The 25,483-nt window shown below is 38.7% G+C and overlaps 1 protein-coding gene across 2 annotated transcripts in view; it reads left to right on the top strand.

The window, feature by feature from the left end:
• The window catches only part of PLPP1 (phospholipid phosphatase 1), a 76,345-nt gene that overhangs the window by 40,945 nt on the left and 9,917 nt on the right, over positions 1-25,483 (top strand). For both annotated transcript variants that reach the window (XM_082497810.1, XM_082497811.1), the window contains exon 4: positions 14,911-14,968. In XM_082497810.1, the coding sequence (XP_082353936.1) occupies positions 14,911-14,968 (58 nt within the window). The remainder of the gene's footprint in view (positions 1-14,910; positions 14,969-25,483) is intronic.

The following is a 25,483-nucleotide window of genomic DNA, read 5'->3' as shown; positions in this document are numbered from 1 at the left end:
CAGGGAAACATTTGAAGTAGTTTCTTGTCATTATGTTTTCCCCACGTGAAGATTAAGAAGTTGGAGTAAGCTGTGGAACTCTTCGCAGTGCTGGGACGTGTAAGTTTAAACGTGGGTTCAAAAAAACATTTGAACAAACTTCTAGAAGAATAAAACCAAGAAAACAACCTGGAAGCCTATAAGTTATGGTTGGAGGCTGAGAGTGTTTTGGACAAGCATTGTTGTCTGTTTTGTTCCAGTTCTGTTTCATGCAAATCGGATGTTTGCAACTTGGCATTGGTCTACCACGTTATATTGTGGGGACATGGTGGAAAGATAATCATTAGTGTCTATTGTTCATCAGTAACAGTAGTATTAAAATACATACTAAAGTGTATATATGCTTTATCATTAGTATGAACCAATGGACTTATGCATGGTTGTCTAAATTAATAAAGTGCCTGTGAGTTTTGGTTAGTTTCAGTAAGGTTTTACTTTCTAACCTGAGCTTGATAAACTAATTCTTGCTGACTTAAGTATCTTGTTTGTTCTGTATCATGCTGAAAACAGTCCTCTTCAGTTTTAAAAGCTTGCATTCTCCTTGGCAGCTTTTATAGTGTGTTTGCACTTTCAATACTACTGGTGGTTAAACTACGCTGAGGATCACAATCACAGTTGTGTGTTTAGTAAATCTCATTCATATTTGTTGAAAGATGCATATAAGGGTTGGCATATATTAATTACTTGAAAGTACGCAGCACTTGCAGATCTCTGAAATGCATGGAAATCACTAGTTATATAAAAAATTGCTACTTAAGTTACCATTAGAAACCGTATTCTTCTTTTGTGCCTCTGTAAAACAACCCTTTCTTCAGGCAGTCTTTGGCATTTAATTTAAGCTATACACACAGAAGCTTGGTATGAGCTACTTCATGGCAGTTTTCTGAGGGTCAATGACTTGTACAGAACCGCATTCTCAAGCTTTTAGGAAGGTGTTGCTAGGTTGGATGCCAACTGGTTGTGTGTAGAGCTTTGTAATATTCCATTTAAATGAATATTCAAGTGTAGTAACTCAATAAACATGATTGACCCATGAAGGTGACTTTTTCTTTTGAGTGTCAAAATAGAAAGGTTTTCCTTAAAGCACATAACACAGTTGAGTAAGATACATATTTTTAAAATGTAGTTGTACTGGCAGAAGGGTACAGAACTTCATGTCATCTAGTTTCTTTACTGCGAGACAGTGGCTGGTTTTAGTGTTTTAGAAAAGTAAGTTTGATATACAAGCACAAGTTTTAGTGTCTATGAATGAAGAGAGAACAAAGCCAAGGGATACTCCTGTGACAGGTGCTTGCAATCAGCACATCACTTTTAGCATACCAGTGTATGCTTTAATGCTACTAGATTGCTTTAAGGTACTTTCTTTAGCTCTGTAAACGTAATGACTTGCCAAATGGCTGTTTCCTTTTTCAAATCGGCAAAGTGGGGCTCAGTAAAATAGGTAAGCATGCTAGGCTATAACCCTGGTTGAGTGGGGATGTGAGTGAGTGGTCTCTACTAATCTCTGATCTCTGTGGCTTTTGCAGCTTCCATTCTTACTCAATTCTTCCTTCTCTTTTGGCTTGCTACGGCTTACCTTTGCCTGGGTTTGAGTAGCTTGGCAAGATACTCAGATTTCTCAAAGAGCAGTAGGTAGAGGGGACACTGAAAGAACAAATGGTGATGTCTCCATTCCTTATTGGTAGCTAAGGCATACATCCCAAACCTGTCCACTCTATCCAGTCCATGGCTGATTGTTCATGCATCCTGTTTGTTAGCTTTCTTGCATCTGAAAGAGTTGATAGAAACCACAGATGTTCAGCAGCAGGAGCTGTGAATTAATATTTTACTGTTCCTCTGGTAAGTCTACTTTGCTGTATTTGCTCATTGTCTGTTGTTGAGTTTGTAAACAGTGAGGCTTGAATGTCTAGTAGAGTAACAAAGTAGAACATCAAGAGCTTCTGTTTTCCTCTAGTTGTATGAGTTGTGGGATGAGTCTTTGACAAAAGCCTTTGTTATTGTATCTTAACACTTGATTGGCTTGAAAAAAAATTTTTAGGCTTCTGGGGGGGATGGAAAGCAACTTTAAAAGCTATTTGTCTAGTTACTGTTAAATGTATTGTACTTCAAGATGGTCATGGGGTTCCTTCTGTACTGTACTAATATATTGTGTGGCAATATTAACTGGTTGCTCCCAACTCATTTTGGCTGTCAGGAGTTGCTAATTCTACCTTGACCACCTTTGTGCAGACAAGCATTGGTAATCACTAGATAACAGGATCTGGAATCCTTGAGTCACACTTGACCAGGCCAGCCTGATCCTGGAAAAGGTCAGTCTTAACTGTGTCTGTAAACACGAAGTGTCATCTTAAGCAAAGAATGGGTATTTCTTATTGCTTGTAAAATCTAATCTCAGACAGTAAATGTGGCTTAAATACAGGTTCTGTCAGTATTTTTTTTTTTTTTGAGGAGGATAGGAACTTAATAATGGCAATAGGCTTTTCTCTCCAGTTTTATAAAATCTTTCTACAAACAGGTAGAAATTAAAACAAAAAAAAAAAACCAAGCCCCCCCAACAAAAAACACCACAAACTGAACAAAAGATCTCACAAAACAACAACGAAGAACCCCAACAACCCCAAGCTTCTGGTATTCAAGAGTTGCGTGTAATTGAAAGAATGTTTGAATGAGAGTCGTCTTTAATTCTCTGACAATGTTGCAGGTGCTATATAAAGCCTACAGTATTTTTAGAACTTAATTTAGGATTGTGCTGTCACTTTTGTGTATATATATCATGTTATAAACTTGGCAGCACAAACAGCACATTAAAGCCTTGTGTAGAGGTCAGGTATATTGAATTTGCTACTATTTAAACTTACGTTTTATCCACAAAATGTTGAGAATAAATGTTGTAGCATGAAGTATGCAGTATTATTGCTTAGTGTCTGCTCAATAATTTCACAGGGACAATAATATACTAAGGTGGAAATAAATAAGTTCTAGTTCTTGCTGAGGCAAATGATGCCTCCCTACAACTTCAAAACTTGAAAGCATAATTCCTTAAATTTTCTGGTTTTAGAATCACTTTGTGCAGTAATAATGTAGGAAAAAAGGTTTGTAATATCAGTACTCAATAAGGAACATGAAACACAACTGTTGCTAGTGCTGTGTGGAACTTGTAACCTTTGAAAGCAAAAGGCTTTGAATTAATGTGTTGTTCTTCTCACATGTTCAATGTACCTGATTTGCTTGCTGTGCCATAGTGGTCACAAAGGTCTCTGAAACAGAAACTAATTAGGACCAATCAATTTAGTGGATAAAAATTTAAGAATCAATTCAGATACCTCGCAGTTGGGTTATGAAGTTATTCTTCATAGTTTTGTATTAACATAAATAATGTATTTTTAATACTGTATTTCAGGATGATGATTACCTGCAGAAAAAAAACTTTCTAAAATGTCACCAGAAAAAGTATTAAAACATTTCAGAAAAACATGTTGGCTTCTCTTAAAAGCTAAGGTTTTTCTACCCTTTTGGGTATATCTTAGAGATGCCTTAAGAATCTTTTGTCTTCTGAAATTTTCATTGAACTATTTCTTATTGCTGAATTGATTCCCCCTTCCCCCCCCCATATTGTTAATGTCCACATCATCTTGAAGACTGTGGAGACCTTGTTACAATGTCTAGCAAGAATGGCTTAAATACTTCTGGTATGTGGCTGGATGCTTAGGAAGCCTTTGTGTATTTACAGCAGGGAACCTCTGGAGATCATCCAGTTTTAAGCTGAGGTAACTGTACAGTTTTGACAAAGCCCTGCGTATCTTGATTAGTTCAAGACTGCTGGAGATGGAGATTCCACAGCCTGTTGGGAAAATCCATTCTTTCACTCCTTCTTGCCCTTTTTCTAACCATCAGGGGGACCCCCTGCCTCCTTAGCATGGCTTCTTAAAGATATCTAAACAGCCTCATCCTGGCATCATCTACCTTCTTGAGCACCACCGGATGCAAGCCATCCAGGCTCATGGGCTTGCAAGTAATTATAGTTAGATTTCCCCTGACTAGATAGTACCTACCTCTCTTCTCTAAACTTTACTATTGGACATGAAGACCTCGGAGTCTGAAAAGATCTTGTAGGAAAAGACTTCAAAACCTGAGGCAGAAAGGTATCAAGTACCTTTAGCTTTTCTATTCCCTTTGTCACAGCATCGTTCACCATGTTCAGTGGGGGGCCCATATCATTCTTGCTTTTGTTCTGCTGCTGACCTACCAGTTGAATGCTGTCATGTTGACCTTTGTATCCCTCACTAGCTCCAGCATTGGCCTTCCAAATTCCTTCTCTGCAGGCTTGGGTGGTGCCTCAGTACTTGTCCTTGGTAGGCAGTCTGTTTCTCTCTCATGATTTTTTTGTATCTAAACTCAGTCATATTATTGCTCGCTGAATCAAGATGGCAGCTTGTTATTCCTGCTTGTCTTCTTCCTCAAGGAGATTGAATGTCTTTACGGTCTGAGGATGTTGTCCATGAAATCATAGTATCTCATGGTTACTGTAACCAAGGCTGTTGCTGACATGTCCAACTAGTTCATTTTTGCTCCTGGGTAACAGATTAGCAGAGAGCACTTTTCCTGTTAGGCCTGTCCAAAAGCAGTGCCAAAACCCAAACCTGTTGAATTGCTCACACCCTGCCATGTTGCCCTTCCAGCATATTTTGAGGCAGCTGAATTTCCCTAGGAGAAGCCTTTCTGGATATGAGATGCCCGAGTTCCTATGCCTCCAGTGTCTAGAAATTTTAATCTGTACTAAAGTGTTAGAGATGCCTAGTCTAACTAGTGGTTTCTAACATATCTTGGAGCTTTCTCCCCCTTCCCTTTTGTGTACAACAATCACCTAGTAAGCCTGAAAGGAAGACTTAACGATTCTTCATAGTCTTCAGCCTTGGGCAAGACTTGAACCCTGGACTCCAGCCATCTAAGTGAGCTTGCTCCTTGCTGAGCTTCCCTAATGACTTTGCATTTCCTTTTTATGCATCTCCAGCTGTACCATATGGTGAGTTAGAAGGAGAAGGGTCAACATGGTTTAATTTCTTGAACCCTTCAATTCACTAACTTTTACTCTGGAGCTTATTTACTGAGCTGTCATTTAAGGGGCCAATTTGGAGGTGTTCCAGTCTTCCTGTATCTTAAAACACCTACCACTGAGGTATTGTTGACTTCTTTCTGTTCTTTCTATTGAGACGTAGCTATGAGAGCTTTTTGTTTTGTTCATATCTTAAACCTTCTCTGAACTGGCTTTCATAAATGCCAGATGTGCCCCTTTGTGATGAAAATTTATTGTCCTTTTGGACTGCAACTGAAAACTCTGGATTGAATTTCAAATCTGAGTAACTGCTGGGTCCAGTTTTTGGTTGTTTGGTTTTTTTTAAATATAATAAAATGTAAGTCTTCATGAATGCAGTTGAAACCTTTCACATTTTTGAAACTGAAATATTGCCACTAGATCCATAACAAAGTGGTTTCAGTGTTGTACAAGGAGACAGTTCCTGAAAGTGAAGGGGGCAGAATTCATTAGAGCAAAAAAATGCATGTAGCGAACATCTCACCCCCACTTCTTTCATGCTTTTTGAAATGGAGAAAGAGGTATTACACACATGTAGCAATGTTCTGTAATCTTCAGGTAAACCAAGCATCTTTTTTCATTCCAGGGTTGTAAAGTGCTTAATTATTGTGCTGCTGCTATGAGAAATGGAACAGTTGGAGTTGAGAAGGCATAAGCATAACATGTCCGTCCTTGATTAAGACACTGCAAAGCTGGGAGTAGAAAACAGGGGTTCAGGTCTCTTCCAGAAAAGGATGTGAGAATAAAAGTCTAAATAGTCCTTTGACAGATTAGCCCTTTAAGCAAACAATTTTAGCTATGATAGCAGGTTTCTCACTAATTAAGAGCGTGTGTATGTATTATGCATGTGCATACATACCATGTCTTGCATAACCTCTGTTTCTGAGCAAATAGGAGGTGGTGCAGGTGATCTGCAAATGAGTACTGACAGTGGATGTACTTAAGTGTTTGCCTTAATTCTCTTCTGTGGTATATATTAAAAGGAATTTGCTGTTTAAAACTTTTCGTAGCTGAAACTCGAGTCATGTTGTAAATCAGTTCTGAGGATATGCTTTAATTTTTCAGAGCTTTAGAATCAAATTAGAACAAAATAATTTTTCATTCATTGTTTCCAAAATCCATTTTCTCCCTTAAAAGGACAGTTGAATATAAAGGAGGAGGAACAGAGCAGTGGTGTGGGTGTTCAGAAGATGAAATAGATGCCAGCATGTTCATTTACGCTGCTAATGCCTTCCTCTTGTAGTCATGCTAAATTTAGGTGCAATGTGAAGTACAGTTTGATTTATCCTATTGCTTTGATACTGATTAACTAATTCCCATCAGCACGTGTTCTTGTGTGAAGGTGTGGTGTGGTTTTTTTTTTTTTTTAATGTATAAAAGTCCTGGGTGTGTGCTAAATGGCTCTTTAACCTACCTGCTCAGGCTTCCTGAGTTTACTACAAATTTTTCTTGGATGCAGTATCTATTACACTTTAGCTGAGCAGTGCAGGTTTGTCACAATGCAATCGCTAACTTCTAAATATTTTTATTAAATACCACTTTTTAGCTTTTTTTACTGAGTATGGATATCGGGGCGGACTCTAAAGTTCAGAGTTCTAGGACTGGAGGAGCACTGAAAACCTGTTGACTAGAGAGATCCAAGGAGCTGTACTTTCTGGCTTATTTGTCAGCTCTCTAAGCACGTACACAAAAGTGAAACCTTTGAACCTGAAGTGGTAAATAAAATACCTAGCCATGTTGTACAAGTCTAGCTGCTTCAAAGGCACTCTGTGCAGTCTGAACTGTGTTAGGGTCCAAAGTAGACTTGTGCAGCTAGTAGGGATGTGTGTGTGAAACTCAACTTCAGGGAAAGTGTTTTAAACTTAATATAGCTGAAGTTCTTTAATTTTAGTCTGTCACTTTGTTTGGTTTGTGGTAACAGATAACACAGCTGTTAAGGATCATAGTAACAACTGTGTTACTAATGTACAGATTCATTTTACAACTCGGATGTCTAAAGGAAAAAAACAGTTCCCTACTTCAGTTGATACATTGCTCCCATGCTGATTGCGCTCAAAACAAGCTGTGTGTAGCCTGCCTTTGCAAACTCAGTGTAATCTTCAAAGAAGTCTTTAGGAAATTAGAGCTGACTGTTTGACTGTGATAATTTATTTCAATGCAATTGCCAAGGTGGTGCCCTTTACCAGTCATTTGCCAGGAATTTTATTTCAGCTTTGTTTAGAGCTCTTTCGCAGGTTGTACTCGCGCATGCTGATAAGTGCAGTTAAATCACTCAAAGTTCCCAGTAGCTAGGCACCCATGCCAGACAGCTGGTGTGAGGCTAACATGTGTAACTTTGTTTTGAAGTTCAACCAGACTCTTGAAAGTCTTATGTTGTCTGTTCTATGTACACCTTCAAAACTGTAACTGTATTTAAAAAAAAAAAAAAAAAAACAAACAAAAAACACACCAAAAAACAACAAAAACAAACAAAAAACCAAACCCCAAACAAACAAACACCCCCCCCCCCCAAAAAAAACCAAAACAAAACAAAAAACAAACTTCGTACATTACTTCCATTTTAACAAATACTTTTGTTTTCCCCTGTTTCATTAGAGAGCCTTTGCAATTGGTTTGCTTTGGAATTTTTAAAGCTAAGCCAAGAGACTGGACATTTGCTTCAAGTTAACCTGTCTCCATTAAACAATTGTTCCCATCTCCACCCCTCCTTCCGCATCTCCCCACCCCCCTGTCTGTTTCAGTACAGGGAGTTTTTCTGTAATGAGGCATTTTACATTAAAATAATTTGGCTTGTATGAAAAGTTCCAATATTTCGTTCTGAAACTTCTTAAAGCTTTATCAAAAATCAAACTGTGCTTAGTCATTCAAGCATAACTCAAGGGATTACTTATCTAATCTGGGAGTTTTTAACAGCATCACGAATCAAAAATTTCTCTAAAGGTGCTACAGACTTAACTACATGTTTGCTAGGGGCATACAAATATGTTGTGTATAGCATTCTGGTTATTTGTTATGAAGCTTTTAACCCACAAAACGCTCTACAGTACTGAAACTTGTATGTTCAGGCATTTTCATCAGATGCTAATTTAGAAGTTTTCACTTCTGAAAAGATATATGTAAAAAAAATCTGAAGGAGCTTGGATACCAAAGCAGTTGAAAGGGATGAATGGAAGGTCGCATATGTGTACTATTATTCAAAGGGTGCAACTTTTTCCTTAAACAGTTTCTCACACTCCTGTTATTACTGTTATTGAACATGTAAATGGCTGATTTAGGAACACTTCCAGTCCTAAAGAAATTATTCACTATTTCTGAGCTTAGTCAGGGCATTTACACTTAATTTTACATGGAAGGAAAAAGATGAAATATGGTAGTGAATAAGGACTCTTTAAATATTAAAACTTTAGATGTTTCTGGGCTACAGTGGATAATGTAATGGGGCTGTACTTGATCTAGAAACAGAAAGAGCTGCCCTTGCAACAGAAATAAACTGGCAGTAGGGTGAATCAAATCTGAAAGGTGAACATGCTGTAACCAATGGAGATGCAGTTCTGCAATCTGAACCACATTTCTGATCTTACATCCCCTTTGCCCTAGTATGAATTGGCCATTCCTAGTGGAAGTATTTCACTGATTTGCAAAGCTTATATTAAAGTAATTAAAAGGGAAAAGTAATTAGATAAAACTTTGGACATGCATATAACTGTGTATTGCTCAAATAGTACCATAGGAACTGAAATCCCCTAATGCTGATGGTTCTCCTGCTGCCTCCCTTCCACTTTTGCCCTTTAGTGATTACAAAAATCTGTTGGGGGAATGGTTCTACACACTTGCCAAGTGCTTCATGCCCAAAGCTGTTTCTTAAAGAGGGAAGAACAATCAAATCCCCCATTTACCAGGGATTATCTTTTTGTTCTCATTCCCTTTATGTAAAATGATAATAACACTCCTTTGAGTCAGAACAGTATTATGTAGATAACTTGTGCAGACGTGGTTAATGAACAGAAGCCTGTAATCTGATGCATGTGAGAGCAAACTAATAGTCTTCAGAAGTGTTGGTTTGAGTCCCCCTTGCGGCTATTTTCACTTTTTACTGTTTCCTGAGAGGGATTACTAAGAAAGAGAAGTAAATAAAGTCCTGAATTTTTTTTTCCTCTATTTGAGGAGGCTAATTAGAAATGTAGTGGAAAGTTAAACTTTCCTTTTGTGTGTTGAGGTAAATTGAGTAACAAAGTCAAAACTGATGAAAGAGAACTTGCTTTGTAGTGGTTTTGCAATGTGCATGTGGAATGCCATTGCAGCATGCCAGTTGGTTGGACTTTATAATACCGAGAGCTCAGAACATAAGTGTTTGTGTGTGATACAAATGCCAGGAGTTGGTAACTGCCTGCTCCCTAGTTAAAACTTCTGCATATTTGGAAGTTCAAGATGCAGTTTGACTGTTGCTCATTTGAAAAGAAAGAAATTGTAGGGGGATGAGATTTTTCCTTACTGGTTTTTCTTACAGTGAAGTTTATTCCTCTAGTAGCTGCTGACAGATGAAGAAAAGCTAGCTAACTAGTCATTGCCCAATTTGATTGTTCCATCAGTGTGTAATACATCTGTTTAAATAAATAAAATTTACATTATATCTGCATACTTGGATGTATAGTGGGATATTTCTTCAATGCCCAGAGAGGAAGAAAAAACTCCCCAACAAATTATGCCAGCAGTTTTTAACAAACTTCAAAATCTGGTCAACCTAGCAGTGCAGCCAAGCATTGTAGTACTCATAACTGAGGAAAACCACTTCATGTTGATCCTGAGCTCAGGAAAACGTTACTTTATACACCTGTTTCTTGCACTGTCTTGTTTCAAAAGGATGCTGGTGGGGAAGGTGGTTAGAAATTAGAAGACAACTGCCTGTTTCTTCCTAGAGCTGCTAAATCTATTTAATGTCACTAGGATAAGCAGGGAGCTGTCATTTGTGTAAGATAAGCATAAGGTAAGATAGTCTGTAACAGGAAAAATGTGTAACTGTCAGAAAAAAAAAAAAGGCGTAGTTTCATATATTAAGTGTCAGCATTGGCAAAGTTTTCTTACTGTCTGACACTACACGGTAGAGCTGAGTGGATCAACCCCTCACTCCAAATATGATTAGGTAATTGTGCAAGACACTTGGTATTATTAGTAAGTCTCATGTTGAAACACCTCTTTCAATAAAATTGTCCCGATGAGAACTAGAAAGACTCTGGCAGCTTTTTCCTTTCTGTAAGTGTAGGGCTTTGTACTTTACTGTGGGCATAACTTCTGGCAGAAAAGGAAGAAAGTGGAGAAATTGGGAATATTGTGTTTTGAAAATGGGTTTTTGAGTAGTTGCTGATATTGTTAAATAGATGAACTGCTTGTGCATTTACTTAAACATCTCTTTGCAGTAATCACAGAAGCACTTAACTTCAGAGTCGTCAAGCCTTTCAGTCCCCACTGATCTGGAAAGTTGAACTAGTGCAAGTCTAGCACTTGTTTTTCACAGCATCCGCTCTTTTTACATGTTGATTGCTGAATATAGATAAAATGGAATTTAAAGAATATGGTGCTTCCACTTAAGCATAGGACTAGCACTTTATTAAACCATGTCTTCATGGCACTGAAATTCTAAGAATATTTCCCTGACAAGCATGTGGAGCTCTCTGGCTTCCTGGACACAGATGTGCTGAGCTGCAGCGCTCTCTGGCACTTTTTCCCTCTCCAGATCAATGGAATGGGTAACACAAATGTGAGTGGAAGTTTTGAGTCAGACTTAGAGAATCCATAGAACTTGAGGATAGAAAGGACTTGCTTGCTAATCCTGTGGGTAGTTTTATTTGCTTTGATGTGCGAATGTGCATAAATGTTTTCTCTAAGATGATTCCATGATTCAATAGTTATATTAGGGAAATTCCTTATCATTCAGCCTCTGACAGGTTTATTGTGGCACCACAAGATGCGCTTTCTTCTGGTTTATCACTTTCTACTGCCACTTCGAACACTTTAATTTCTCACCGTTTAATGTTCCACTGTGCCATATGTATTTAGCTATTTCTTAGTCTTGCGTTTCACTAAGGCTATTCATTTCCCTGTCAGACTCCTGCACTTCGCTTAAATGTTTCTGCGCATTTGTGTCTGTACAAAGACATAATATGGAGACAAGACATCAGGCTTGTTTACTGAGCTCCAGTGTTCAGTAATTCACTTATGAAATAATGCACTTTACAAAATACTGCCAAGCAGGACTTTCTACTTAAAACACGCTCTTTCTTGCAAGTGACAGTGTAAGACAAATGATCCTTTTATTTACTGTGCTATGTTTCATTTTTCTACTAATTTAAGAAATGGTACCTTCTATCAGGGGGACTCTGCTCCCCAGGCTAACTTGCCTTTGTGTGCATCAAAGGGAACAGAAGAGAATGAAATGATTGTCAGTGTCAAGTCCTGCTAGGCAATCTGTCTTAGACTTACTTACCTGGGATTAGAAATCCTGTCTAAAAGTACTGAGTAGTTCAGTTCAATTACTTCTTGTAGAAATTGTTTGTACTTTTGATTAGTTTTCCAGATAATCTTTAAAAATGCAGACTTAGAATAACAAACTGTAGTAATTAATTATAATCAGTCTTACGGCAGCCTTTTAAAGAAAGTACAGAATCTTTACTTTTGTCTTTATCATAAACCATGTGAAATCTGGGGCAAAACTAAGTTTCAAGAAAGTTAAACAGCACTTAAATTACTTGGGTTTAAGACTTTTTTGAGATGTCCCGCTGTATTGTATACAGTGGAAACTGAGAGTGCGCTTTAGTTCAACTGAGACCGGAAATTGGTTTCATGTTACTACTTAAGGCATTCTTCTAACTTGGTAGTAATTTCCACTTTATAAGTGGAAATAATTAAAGCTTATCCTTTTTCCTGTCAAAATGAAGCCTTGTTCCTCACATCAGAAATGATGTGAAGAAGGTAAGTATTGATGGAGTAAAAGGCATGAATCTCTGCAAAGTTGTTCTTTTGATGTCAGACTCTACCATTTTGGAAAGAGGCAAAACGACTTTGCTCTTAAGAACTCTTATTTCATGACACTACAGCTTCACTGGATACTGTTCTAATATTTGAAAAAGATGTCCTGAAATCTTAAGTGCAAGTTCCTACTGGGGTAATTCAGCCTTTCCTTCTTTATCAAAAAGTAGGGTTTTGAGAGTTATCTGTGCCATTTTATGTATAAATGTATCTTCTAATACGCCTGCATTTCTTGGACTAGTAAATACTGTGGTTTTTTTTTTAAATAAAAATTCATTTATTTTTTAAATTATAGCTCATGGCAGCCAGAACTTGCAGTATGATCACAAAGAAGCCACAACTGTGCAGGGTCAGCTGGTTTGATAGACAGGATGTTCTCCTGGCTTTGGGAAGATGTTGTTCGCATGCTGAGGAATCATTGGGAAACTTTCCCATTGTCAAACTTAGTGTTTGAAATTATTTTAAGATTTTTTTTTAATGTGTCTGTTTTTTAAAGAACTCTAGAGACAGCAGTATTGCCAAAGAAATTTCACTGGGATTGCACAATGTACAAGTTGGATCAATACTTTGTCCCGGTTGTATTTCTGGCAATATTTTATGTGCTAAGCACATTTTCAGTCATGTGCAGCATGCTTATCTACGCCTGATGAGAATGCATTGAAATTTTGTAGTCTTCAACTTAGAACAAGGTATTCTTAACATTACATTGGGCTAATACATTCTGAAAACCAAGAACGCTAGTAGTCTACACCACCTTTAAAATGGTATAGGAATTAAAAAATAAACTTAAGAGAAGGAATAAATACAATTCTTTGCTTATTAGCCTTCTGAATTCCTCCAGTTGGCAACAGGTTCCCTTCAGGAATTGTAGGAAACATCTTATGGACAATAGGCCCGAAAGTAAGTGGATAAAATGCTGAGATCAGAGCCGCAAATTCCTTATTCTGTATCTTCTGCTCTGTAAAACAGCGTGCTTTGCTTTTGTGGCTCAGATGTCTGAAAGACAGGGCTCTTCAAAATGCTTATTGTATTGGCTTTCATAGTGCACTCTTGCCCAGAGATTTTAACTGGTGAGGAGTACTAAAGTGGGAAAGGGATGTGTAGCTAAAATGTTATCTTAATGATTTTGAATTTTATATATCTGAAGATAACACATTGTCAACAGAGTTTCTCTATTTAAGCATCCCACTGAAAAATATCTGTGGGGCAGTGTGTGTATGTATATGTGTGTATATGTATATACATACATATATAAAAAATTTATTCATACACACAAAAAAGTAGTCATTCTTTTAAAGACTGTTTATTTATTACCTCTGAAACTGGAAGGTATTGGCAGTGCTTTGAATCAACTATAAACCAAGAACACAAAAACCTACGGAGGGAGCCTATGTAGGTTGTTTGGTTTGTTTTTTTTTGTCTGATGCAGTTTTGTAATTTTATACATGCAAATTAATGCAGGAAGTTCTGCAGTTTCACTTGTGCACAAGATTGTTTTATTGCCTCCTTTGTGGTATTTGAGTAGTGAATGTTTAACCCAGTTATCTTACTGCACATCAGAGCTGACTTCATTACTCTCTGAAGAGTAGAAATGTTTGCCTTGACCAGGAATTTCCCTGGCCTCAGGCTTTCAGCCTGGCTGAGGCCCCAAAGCAGGAACCTGCTGGATATGGTGGAGGGCAGTCTGGAGAGCTGTTAAACTTTACTGTTGGCCTTGTTTTTGTATGCCAAACTCTTAAGGAAGGGGTGCTGTGTTACGTAGCTACATTGCACAGAAGCATGGCTGAGACCTGGCTGGTAGCCTGTGAAGCGCTTACTCTGCACGTGAGACAGAAAAAGTAGTTTGAAGTACAGTTTCTATCATCTCTCCACTTAAGACTGCATTAGAAATGGCTTTCCATTTTGCTGTCTCTTCTTGATGAAGAGGTGGGTGGGCTTTGTTTTACAGCTGTGATGCTCAGCTCCTTTCAGAAGCTGACCATGCAGGGGAGGACGCTGCCAAAGGCACCCTGAATTGTCAGCATCGACTGTCGAGTCCCTTCAGTTTGGACCTCTGAGAAGCCTTTATGAGTTGAAGGCAGTGTTGACACCTTTTAAATGAGATAGCCAAGTATGAAGCTATTTCTACAATTATTAGATGAAGTGTCATCTTTTGCGGTTGGCTGGCTAATGAACTGCCTTTCCCCTTTCCCTTCAATGATAGGTGATTGTAGTCTGTATGAATCAGTACATTTACCAAAGGTCCACGTATGTATACGTGGTATAAACATCTAGATGTGAGTTCTTAACTACTGCCTCTTGACAGTGACCAAATGCAACTAATTGTGATTAATGTGTCATTTGTTCTCATACACATACTGTGACTATCAGATAAGTAATTTGAAAAACTGATAATATTTACAGTTTTCTGGTATTTATCAAGAAGATGAAACAAATATACTGCTTTAACTGACTCTTGATTTCTAGCTTTGAGAATGTGTTCACTCGCTGTTCAAACTCCAGTCGAAAGGCTGGTAGTTAATACCTGATGTGGAGATGAACTTAAAGCTGGAATAGGATAGCTGTTGGGTGTTGAAATGTGTGCGCTTTGTCAAAAGCTGTTGTCAGACATGTGTGATGGCTGTTGTGCTTTGATAGCCTCCTTGAAGAAAAAAGTGTGGAGATGTTTGTGTTTCACTTGTGTAAGATAAATTAGTACCACTGTAGACTGAGTGTTACAAAAGAAAAATAATGATGTCTATTCTTTTCTCTTCCAGACTATCATTTTACTCTGGCCATTCTTCATTCTCCATGTACTGCATGCTGTTCCTAGCAGTAAGTATACTGTTTCTATCTAAATGGCAACAAAAAGTCTGGTATTTACCTAGTACAAAACCTGAAATATTTACTTGGCTGCTTTGCGCAAGGGACATCATTGCTTTTTTAGGATGCTTGTTTGAGATAATTGAAGATTTCTCAGTAAGTTTTAAGGGACAAGAAGCAGATTTATGTTCAATATGCCTAAAAATAATTAATATGGCAGTTGGCTTGTGTGTCTTACTTAAAATGAACCCGGTGACAAGTGGGTTTGGAAAATATGCTGCTACTTAAATTTAGTTATATTTGAAGTATTGCAAGCCATACAGTCCAATAAGATATGTCTGACTTAATGAAACATGCAAAGGCTATTTAAAAAATCAAAGAAGGTAAACTTTAAACCATGATCAAATGTGGGTGGGCCCGTAAGCATAAGACAGCAGATGAATTTTTAAATTCCTTTTAATTTTCTTGTATCTTTTAGGGGCAGGGAGAGAGGGTGAGGGAAGCGAGGGGACAGCTCTGTCTGTGGAAGTAAACACTAGTAAGATCAACTCACTAATGCTTTGGTTGGAGTCTAATATATTTCAGTTCAAACTTTTCTAAGTCAGTTAGGACAAATTATCTTCACTCCTAGAATAAGCTTTGTAACACTGAAAGACTGGTTTGGTTGTTTTCCCCCTCCTAATTTGTAACACAGAAGTTATTAAAGAACTTTGTGCAATTTTGTTGTTGATGTAGTAGTAAAATTAGGCTCTAGTCCTGGATATAAATTGCTGACATAATATGTAAACACTGGGATCTTCACAGAACTCAGACTCAATTTGCCTTTTCATCTTAATTGTGTTTTTAATTCTTTCACTGTCTCTTGCAATAGTGTAGCATCCACAGTGACTGGGCAGATTATTCAAACTAAACTAAAAACCCTATAGCCACATACAGAAAGGAGTGGCTTTTCAGTATGACATAGGTCTCTTCTAACTTTATTTTAAAATAAAGCTTTTTCAGAAGCTCAGTGTTCAGTTTGGATATATTATTGCAGTTTGTTTATGGCTAAACCTGTTTGTTGCTCTTCCCTCTTACCTGTCTTTATCTAATGTAAATACAAAGAGTATACAAAAGTATTATGTATTGGGTTTGACTAGAATATAGTGCAGCTTCCTACCTGTCAGTTGTGGGTTTTTGGTTTTGTGTTTTAATAAAAAAAGTAAAAAAAAAAAAAGTGTCTTTACTTGCTCATCATGACTGGCAGTTTCCAAAATTATATAGGTCCACTTGTGATATGATTCAAAAAATAAACCCCACTATTTCCAAAGTACAGTGGAGCAATTACTGCTATATAGCAACCTAATACTGATTTACTCCATTGGGTTCAGCTGTGCCCTTGCAATCCAACTTCTCCATGCATGGTTTTGTTGAGCAGCATGAGAATGTGATACTGCCACCTCTAAGCAGCACAAACTTGGAGATAAGAAAAAACTTGCTAGCTGTGTGGCAATGTGTATGGCTTATAACTTACACTGACTGGATTACAGTCGTTTGGCAGGGATCTGAATCTGTCTGAACTTTTAGCTTTGTCACTTGTATGTGTAAGGAGAGTCCTGCTTGCTGCAGCCTGGGGAGATGGTGGTGGTCAGGAGGACTTTTCAGCTGTACAGACTGGGAGAAAGGCGTTCCTATTTTCAAAACTTGCATCTGTTAATTAGAACCTGTGTCTCCTCTGGCTGCTGCCCACCACCCCCTTGCTGTAATACTGAGGCCATCTCTGTTTGAATATGATATAATAGAAGATATGCAGAACAGCTTGGACTTCAGACCTTTTTTGTTTAACCTATTAGGATTTGAAAAAAATCGCAGCATTTGGCAAGAAAGGCAAGAATTCTTTATTTTGAGGATACTAACTTCATGTTGAATAATGCTTTCTGTAGTTTCCTGTGGCATGGTTTTTGAATCCATGCAAAGGATCTTGTGTGCAGAGTTCCTGAACCTTAAACCTTGCCTGTCTTGGGGCTTTGTGTGTGAGTGAGCTTCACTCTTGGCAGCCTTCTGCATGGGGGAGAGGTGGGACAGTGGAAGTCCAATCCATCCTCTGTACTCCACTTGAAAATGCTGTAAAACCAGAGCTTGTGTCAGTCAGCTGCTGCAGAAACTGTCCTTGTGTTCATTCAGTTCTGTCATAACTGCAGGACAACATGGCTTTACTTAGCTCCCTTAAACTAGAAGGGTACAAACTTCTTTAACAAATGTCACGTTAAAAGAGTTAAACAGTAAGTGTTTTATTGGAGATCAATTTGTTATTCATTAAACTTGTCAGTGAGTAGCCAGAGCTGTGTCTGGAGGAGAAGGCATTCTTCATCTGTTCCTGCACCCCACCTGTCTCTGGCTGACCTATTGCCCATTACAAGTAAGAGGCTTTGTGGAGATTAGACTTCTACTTTCTTCTGTCCTGTAATAAGATTATTCATCGAGAAACTGTTGGGAGGCCTTCACAGGGACATCTGAAGAAGGTTAATAACTCCTGTTCAGGGTGTTTTTATCTTGCTGATTAATACAGCATTACTGCATACCAACCTTTGCATTGGATGTGGTCTTTTTATTTAAAAAAAAAGTAAAAAAAAAAAAGAAGAAAAGAAAAAGTACAGATGTCTTCAAGCAGACAGCTACTGCAGGAAGGTGAGGAAAACTGCTTTCTAGCCCCTTGCCCACGTGGCAAAGCAGAGTGCTGCCACTAGCTTTAAACCAAACCTGCGGCATTTGATAACCTGTTCATTAACTGAACTCTGATGCTGGCAACATCTCTTCTTTGCGCACTTAACTCCAGCCATGGACTGAGTCATGAGTGGAACAGAATCGTTAACATGTGGCATTACTCACAAGCAGTATTAATCATAACCAGACACTAGCATGCTGGTTTCTGGAGAGAGTGGAGCAGTCTGCTATGTGTGCATACTGCAGAGAGAGTACTCTTACGTGTTACTTGCTGAACGTGTGTACTGTGTCAGGTTATGCATTTCAGAAATGAGAGAGCATTTTTGGAGAATCAAAGGGGAAATGATCTCTGCCACAGACAGCGCAAACACTGCAACCATGAAATGAGAGGTTGAAGTGTGTGGCTTAAAGCCAGCTTGCAAAATACTAGGCAAAGTAGTGAAATACTTCTGCAGCTTCAGTTACTTAAAGCAGAATTGCTGAATTACAAACAAACTAAGCTGTACCTTTTTTTCTGTTCCATGCACTTGCACATGATGGATTAAAAATGAATGTAAGGTGGTTCACCAGCACTTTCAAATGTTTTAGATGCTTTACACCTTTAGTGACGTGAGAAATTCCAAAAGTGAGTGAGAACTGCTGCATCCGAGTTCTGACTGGATGGCTTTGCTGGTCTCGGGAGGAAAAAACCCTGCAATTCTGAACATAATCCTGTGCTGCATGTCCCACCACATAGTGGGGGCAGTATATGGAAGCACCTGACAGCTCGGGTTTTATATTTAATGTGAAGGAAGTTGTTGACAAAAACTGTAAGCTGTAGGTGCTGCTGGGTGGGTGTGTTTTTGAAAGTTCATCTCTTAGGGATGTTGTGCCTTTAATGGCTTCATATTATGGTGGCTTCATTACCGTGAAAGCAGGGATTTTGTCTAGATGATCTCTCATATTCTTGCTTCAGGAGTATATAGAAGAAAATGTTCAGAAGGAAGGATAGAAGCTGAAAAGCTTAAAATTCCGAACTGAAAATACATAACTTGAATTTAAAAAAATCTAAAGAAACATGAAAGAATATCATGCCACATGAACTGTTAAGAATGAATAATCCATGCAAGCACATATCTGGGAATTTGAAGCATTTCTCCTTAGTTTGTCTTTTGGTTTGTGGGACAGCATTGGAGAGCAGAACTTAACTTTTAACTTCAGGAATGGAAATACTTAGTATGTAATTTGGGCCTGTGTCTTTCTGGGAGGACATAAATAACCTTTGTTCCCCAGCATTTACAATTACTTAATATTATCTTTCGTAGGTTCCTTGTAGGAGCAGTGTTCACCTTCCATGCATGTGGCAGTCAAAGCTTTTAAAGGTTTTCTAAATAAAAGGAACAAGTCTGTGATACCGTATCAACTTACATACTTCCATAGGTGATAGCAGCTGCATTAAGCTAGTCCCTGCTTAAAGCCTTTTATGGCAAACTAAACTAGAATGACTCTACATTTTGTTATGATGTTTGAATTATCAGTGTGCTCATGTGCAAAATCTCTATGTGAACCGTTCTCATGTGGCTGCTGTATGTGACTATCTGGCATTAAAACAGGAGCAAGGGCAGTGCCTACTGCAAGTCACTGTGGCACCTGCCATTGAGAAAGGAGGCCTGCTCGTCTGCAGAGTAAGGCAAAGAATGAATTAATTCTATTTCATAAAACACTTATCTAACAAGTTCTAAAAGAATAATACAATAGAAATGTCTGGGTTTTGAATAACTTTAGGGAAAGGTAAATAGTTTGTGTAATCTACCTATTTAAATAATCAGCAGGGTATATCCCTTATCATTCTTACATCATAGAGATCACTGCTGAATTTTTAACTGGATGTTGTGTTGCCCTGTACCTGTAAAAGAGCCACTGTGTCTATAGCTGGACCAGCTTAAGGCCTGGGTTTTGAGCCTACTTCCAGGATAGACTTACGGTTTCTTCTCATTGGAATATGGAATAAGTGAAACCACAGAAAAAATCTGCTTGCAGACTGTCAGGCCGGGAAGTTGTGTTGGAGAATGTATTTTGAGATTCATTTGGCAGAGTTAGGTGGCTCAGTTTGGGTCCAGACGGAGCCGTTATCTCTGGGAAGCTTTTGCCAACAGCTTCATGTGGAAACTAGAGGGAGTTTGAGCTGCAACAGTATGTGGGAACCCAGTGACCTAATGACAGACACTGGATCCCAAATGGTCTCCACCATCCCCTCCCCCTGCTGCTCCTTCCTTTCATAGTTAAGCAGCTGGCACAATCTCTCCTGTATCAACAAAACCGTTTTGTCTTGTCTTGGAGTATGGGAGGGCAAGTATAGTTGGACAACTCTTATAGCAGTGTCCACATGACCAAACTAGCACCCTTCCCCTGGAGGGGGAGATGCTGCAATTAATAATGAGGTTTTGCTTCAACTTTTTCTTTTTAAACTTATGTCTGAAAGCTATTGTAAACTAAAATGCTAAATGCTTGCCGCCTTCAGTAGCGAGAATGGCCCCACTGCAACTGTTGAAGTTGGCAGAAATGAGTGTGGCCCTGAGGATCAAGTTGCTGTAATGCAGTTGGTCTTGGCTGTAGCTGGCTTGGGCAGTTCCCCGCTGGCACCTAACCTGGGATGAAGAACAGGGCTGCAGAAACCTAGCCAAGCTGCCTGGCTATTCTGAGGCTGGCAACGTGTTTGTGTTGCTTAGGCTTGGGATGAAAGGGGATGATGAATCTTCGCACAATGTAACTTGAGTGGCTCTCAAGCTCTCCCATAGTTCGTTGGGAAAGAACTTCTGGTGTGTCTGAGGACACGGGGCATTACAGATGAGAACAGGAGGGTGACTGGTATTTCAGAGACCTGGGCTGACAGCCTTCTTTTGCGGAGACATCATAGGCTAAACACAAGCGAGAGTGGGGTTTAGGCTCCTTTTTGTACTTGTGCTCCTAAATTTGCCAATCAAGCTTTGCTCTTGAAATCTCTTGGTTTAATTGTTTATTTGTTTATGTTGGGATTGGAGGTTGAGTGAAACAGTACCCAAATAAGAGCCTGGGAGCCTTTAACAGAGCATTTTAGGTATGTCTGTTTGCATGGCAGTATTTCTTTACTTTCCCAAATGCTACTGACTAGAGCTACAGAACAGTCTGTAATGTGTTCATACCCACATGAAAGCTGGGGGCTGCCTAGTCTTCAAAACCTAATGAAAAGACATTTGTTACTGAAAATGTTTTGTTTGGCTGTAGCTGTGGGTAGTACCAAGCATCCTACTTGAAGCAGAGATGAAAAAGGGTGACAGGTCATGCTGTGAAGCTCAGGTATGGAGACGCTTGTGCTTCTACTTGTATGTGCACCTAATATTCTTTTAATATTCATATTTAGACTTCAATAGTAAGCAAACAAAGCAGAATGACTTCACCATAGTTTGCTTGGGTGTTATGGCTGTCAGTACCAGTGAGATTATTCTGAATTGGCTCTGTAGGACTGAGCTGAAAGCAATACCTTGCAGTGCTTGCATTCTTCTAGCAAAGGTTTCTGTAACTTGGTAGGCACAACAGAAGAATATTTATTCCAAGTAGAAGGAACACATTTAGTTTTTTTTCTCTTAAGAGCCAAGTGTTAGCATTTGCAATGGAATAAAATGTTATTGTTTATCTTGCTTTATGGTAAAATGATGTCAATAAACAATTATTTCTACAATGTACAGCCAAGTTGAGGCTGGAGGATTAAAAACCCGAAAAACATTACTTGTCCAGTGGGAAATGTCTGTGCAGAATATATTGATTGTAGTTTTGATATTGAATTGAGAGTTGGGCTATTACTAGTAACAGATAGGATTTTTTCCCGTTGCATAGGAGGCAGCTTTGGGACATCAATTGCCTTTTGACAGCAGCATGCAGCTATCTTAAGAGGTCAGACTAGTACATATTTTGTGTTTTTTCCCTAGTCTGGTCACTTTTCCCCCCTTAATTCAGCTGTCCAATGGATCAGTTCCCTGTACCAGTTCACTGTAGGGCTATTCAAACATCAGAGCTGGCACAGGGAGGTCAGCAGGAGTACACGGTTAAGAGTAAAAGGGATAGACCACCCCTTTGAACAGCAGCCCAGATACACCTCCAACTTGAAGTAACTGCAGACCTATATCCTTTTCCTGCACTGAAAGGGGAAAAGTTAATTTTGAAATGTTGCTGCTTTGCCTCTTGTTTTCTGCCCAATCAAAATAAAACTAAAGAATGGATAATATTGCAGGTAAACCAAGGATCATAAAATCATAAATATGTATGTATTAAGAAAAAGAGAAGATCTCATTAAAAAGACAAAATAAACTTTGAAGTCTAAATTGCTTTTTTCTTCTTTTTTTTTTTTTAAAGAACAGCAGCTCATGAGGGACTCATGAATTCTGCTACATCTCTGTAGTTCTTTTATAATATGGTCTTCTGTTTGCATGCGAGCCTGTTGTGTTTAAAATTACATGGGATAGGCATTATTCATCTTAACATCGAGCTTCACATGAAGCAAACTGCACATTGATTTCTGGTTTGCAGGCAGTGTCTTGTGGGTTGATGCCTAGAGCTCTATGTTTATTCATAGATATGGTGCTTACAGGTATAAAACAAGCTGTTTCATTTCTATGTAATATTTGCATATACACAAGATTGTATAGCACATTTTGTGCATCTTGGCCATAGTTTTGTGCTCAGAACTGCAATTTTTAAACCGTTCTCTGGATTTCTTACAGTTCCTTGAATTCCGGAGTTTGTTCTAGCTGAAATACGATTAATAGTTTTTATACAAAGCTATTTGAATAGTAGCCTGTATACAAACTAGCTTTTATACAAAGGAAACTTTTAAGTTTCCTGTAACGTACAGGAAGGGGAGAGCTATTTTGCAAACCTTCACAGAAGTAGTAGAGAGCTTAGAAGATCTCTGAAGGGGGCTTTTTTCTTCTCTGTTGCTTAGTCTGAGCAGGGCAGTGATGTCTTGGTCTGTACTGCTGGATTGTTGAGCAGGAGTGGAACAGGGAGATGGCAGATCATCCATCTGTCTAAATGTTTTCTATTGCTTTATAGCATTATGCAAGAATCCGGGGTGAATGTCTTCTTGGCTATTTCATTCTTTTGGAGGATCTTGTTTGAGTAAGTGCTTATATCAAAGATACTTAGGTGCAAAGTGTGTAGTGCTGTGGTTATTGGAGTCCCCTTTCCTCACAGAAAGGCAATGATGCTTATTTACTGATGGGGTTGGAGGGTGGATACTTACTTTAGTGCTCTGTGCATCTACTCAGTTTCCTAATGGCAGACTTCAGAGTCTTAGGAGTGGTGGGATTGTGTTCTGTAAGGGTGTCCTGGGGATAATCATAGAAATGGAATTTTCCTATCCTACAAATGTGCCTGGATTCTCAGCTTTTATTCCTAACCCGAGGTCTCCTGAAGAATCTTTTATCAGATTAGTTACTCTGGGGCTGTTTTTTTTCTGAAGACTTTCAAACACTGGTGCCTCCTGTCCTTTCTGTTCTTCCTTCCACCCCTGCCTCATTAACAAAACCACCAAAACACAGTACCTCCATATGCCTTCGGTCCACCCCAGAAATCCCAAAGCCAACCGCATACACGTGTACACGCACTTGAGGTGGTTTATGCATTACTGTTTCAGAGCTTCTTGGTTTGGGAAGAATCCTTATGGTGGATTTCCACAGCACTCATTACTATTTGTGTCTCTTGAGACTTTTTGGGACAGCAGACGTGCTTCAAAGTATGAGCTTTTCTAACTGTAGTTGGTAATGGATCCAAATACTAATTATAACTGCAGTGGGATCTTGTGTGCCTGTTAATAGCAAAACAGTAATGTCATAGGGCTGTTTGTTAATGCTCAGGCACATATGAAACCAAAGTTAGACATGACTAACAGTAAATGCTAAGCTAAATAACTGCCATTTACTTGCTGTCTCCCAAAACTTGTATTGACTACTACGGTCTCTCAAAGTAGGGCTTATTTCATAAGAAAACTGACTTTCGGCACCTTTGTTTCTCCTCCAGACTCTTCCTACTTGTACTCAGACAAACTGAGAAGTGTTCTCATTTCCCTGTGTCACAGGGGAATTTTCTCTCTAGGAAAACCATATCCTCTCTCTGTTTTGCTATTAAGTTCATGATGCTCTGAGCATATTAGCATTGAGGAGACAAAAATAAGAGGGCGAAATAGGTACATCTCCAAAGGGCAAGTGTGCTTCTGGTCCTTAGGACAGAACAGGACACCTGTAGGAAATGCAATTACTGAGGCCTTTTGATATCAGGAAACATAAAATTGTATTGAAGAAAATCCATTTTTGAAAAACGATAGAACAAATCAGTTGATACAAATACTCTTCCTGAGTGGGGGAAAAAACCCTCAAAACTTTCTTCCTTTTGATTTCCATTTGTGAAGGAGGACTAAAAGTGCAGGAGGATTTCCCATACCTTATTAGGCAAAACATTTTGAAGTACAGAATTTTTTGTCTAATAGGATTTTGGAAAAAAACTGAGAAAGTATTGAATGAAAAATGACTGAGGATTTTTAAGTATTGAAACTAAGCATTTGAAATATAACCTCAGTTAGTGGAATGAATATGTTTTGGTAGATCTAAAAGAATTTGTGCCTTTAAGGTGGGGATGTGAGTGTTAACTGTTAAGAAATTTTCCTTTCTTGTGAAGCCAAGTCCATCTAGGAAATAAAAGTCACTGTACTTCAAAATTAGGTAGGCAGGCATGTGTATATGTATATTAATACTACTTTGGTTGAAGAGCAAATACTTGAAAGCTATGCTAGAAATGTTAAGAGTAGCAAATAATTCTCCAGTTGCAGAGACCCTTCCATTCATGTCTGTGGCTTCCTGCAAGAAGCCACAAAGTGGCTGTGAGTTTCTCTTCATTCCTGTGTATATTTTTAGAAATGAAGTATTAGACCTTAAGAGTAAGAAGAAACTTGTGTTCAGGATGTGTGTGGTGCAGAGAACATACTTTCATTATAGCATAAGCATTAGCTAGTAGGGGGGAAAAAGACGATTATTTAATCCCATTACAGGAAAGTTTCTGTGAAATCTGTTTGTGCACTTTTTAAAAGTACGAACAAAACATACATGAGAAACAGGAGGATGGAGGAGTGAAGTGAAATAGATCATAGCTGAATGATATTACTGAACGATCAGGCAGATGCTCAGGAGCAGGACAGCAGGGAAGCTGGCATGGTCAAATAGCTGTCACTGATAGGGGCGCATGGCTGCCGGAACAGCTCTGGATGCTCCTGCAGTGTTCATAAGCTCACATATGTATTTCTCAGCAACAAGCAAAACGCTGGTCATGGGCATGACCACATGACGTTTCCTAAAGTTCCTGCTGCTCCCATAGATGACAAGTTTTCTTGTAAAGCATATTCCTTTCTAACAAAGAGACCCAGGTGGGAAGACAGGCAGGGATTTGCATCTCTTTCCCTACTTTAAACCTGTGCTGTAAATTACTTCAAAGAGGAGCCAAAGAACCCGAGGCATGCTGTGTGTATCGGGAGGGGTTCTGTAAACAGTCTGAAGTCATTGTCCTCTGTTAGTCAACAGGGTCAAAATAGTAGTAAGTGTTAATGCAGCATAACACCAGGACACGTCTATATTTGTGCATATAGTGCTATATAAGGAGTAATACTATATAAAGGGCTCTTGGGCATACTTCTGGTATCAACCTTGGTTTATATTTAATGGAATTAAAGGGCAAAAGCTCCTCCTGTCTTTACCTGCTTAATTTCCCTGTGTGGTCCCACTGGCCTGTTTCAGCCCAGACATGTCGCTGTTGCCTTTCTAA

This window comes from Vanellus vanellus (genome assembly GCF_965231255.1).
Source record: "Vanellus vanellus genome assembly, chromosome: Z".
In the NCBI taxonomy this organism is placed as follows: Eukaryota; Metazoa; Chordata; class Aves; order Charadriiformes; family Charadriidae; genus Vanellus; species Vanellus vanellus.
Note: the sequence above shows the minus strand (reverse complement) of the source record. Positions and strands in the feature narration are given on the sequence as shown.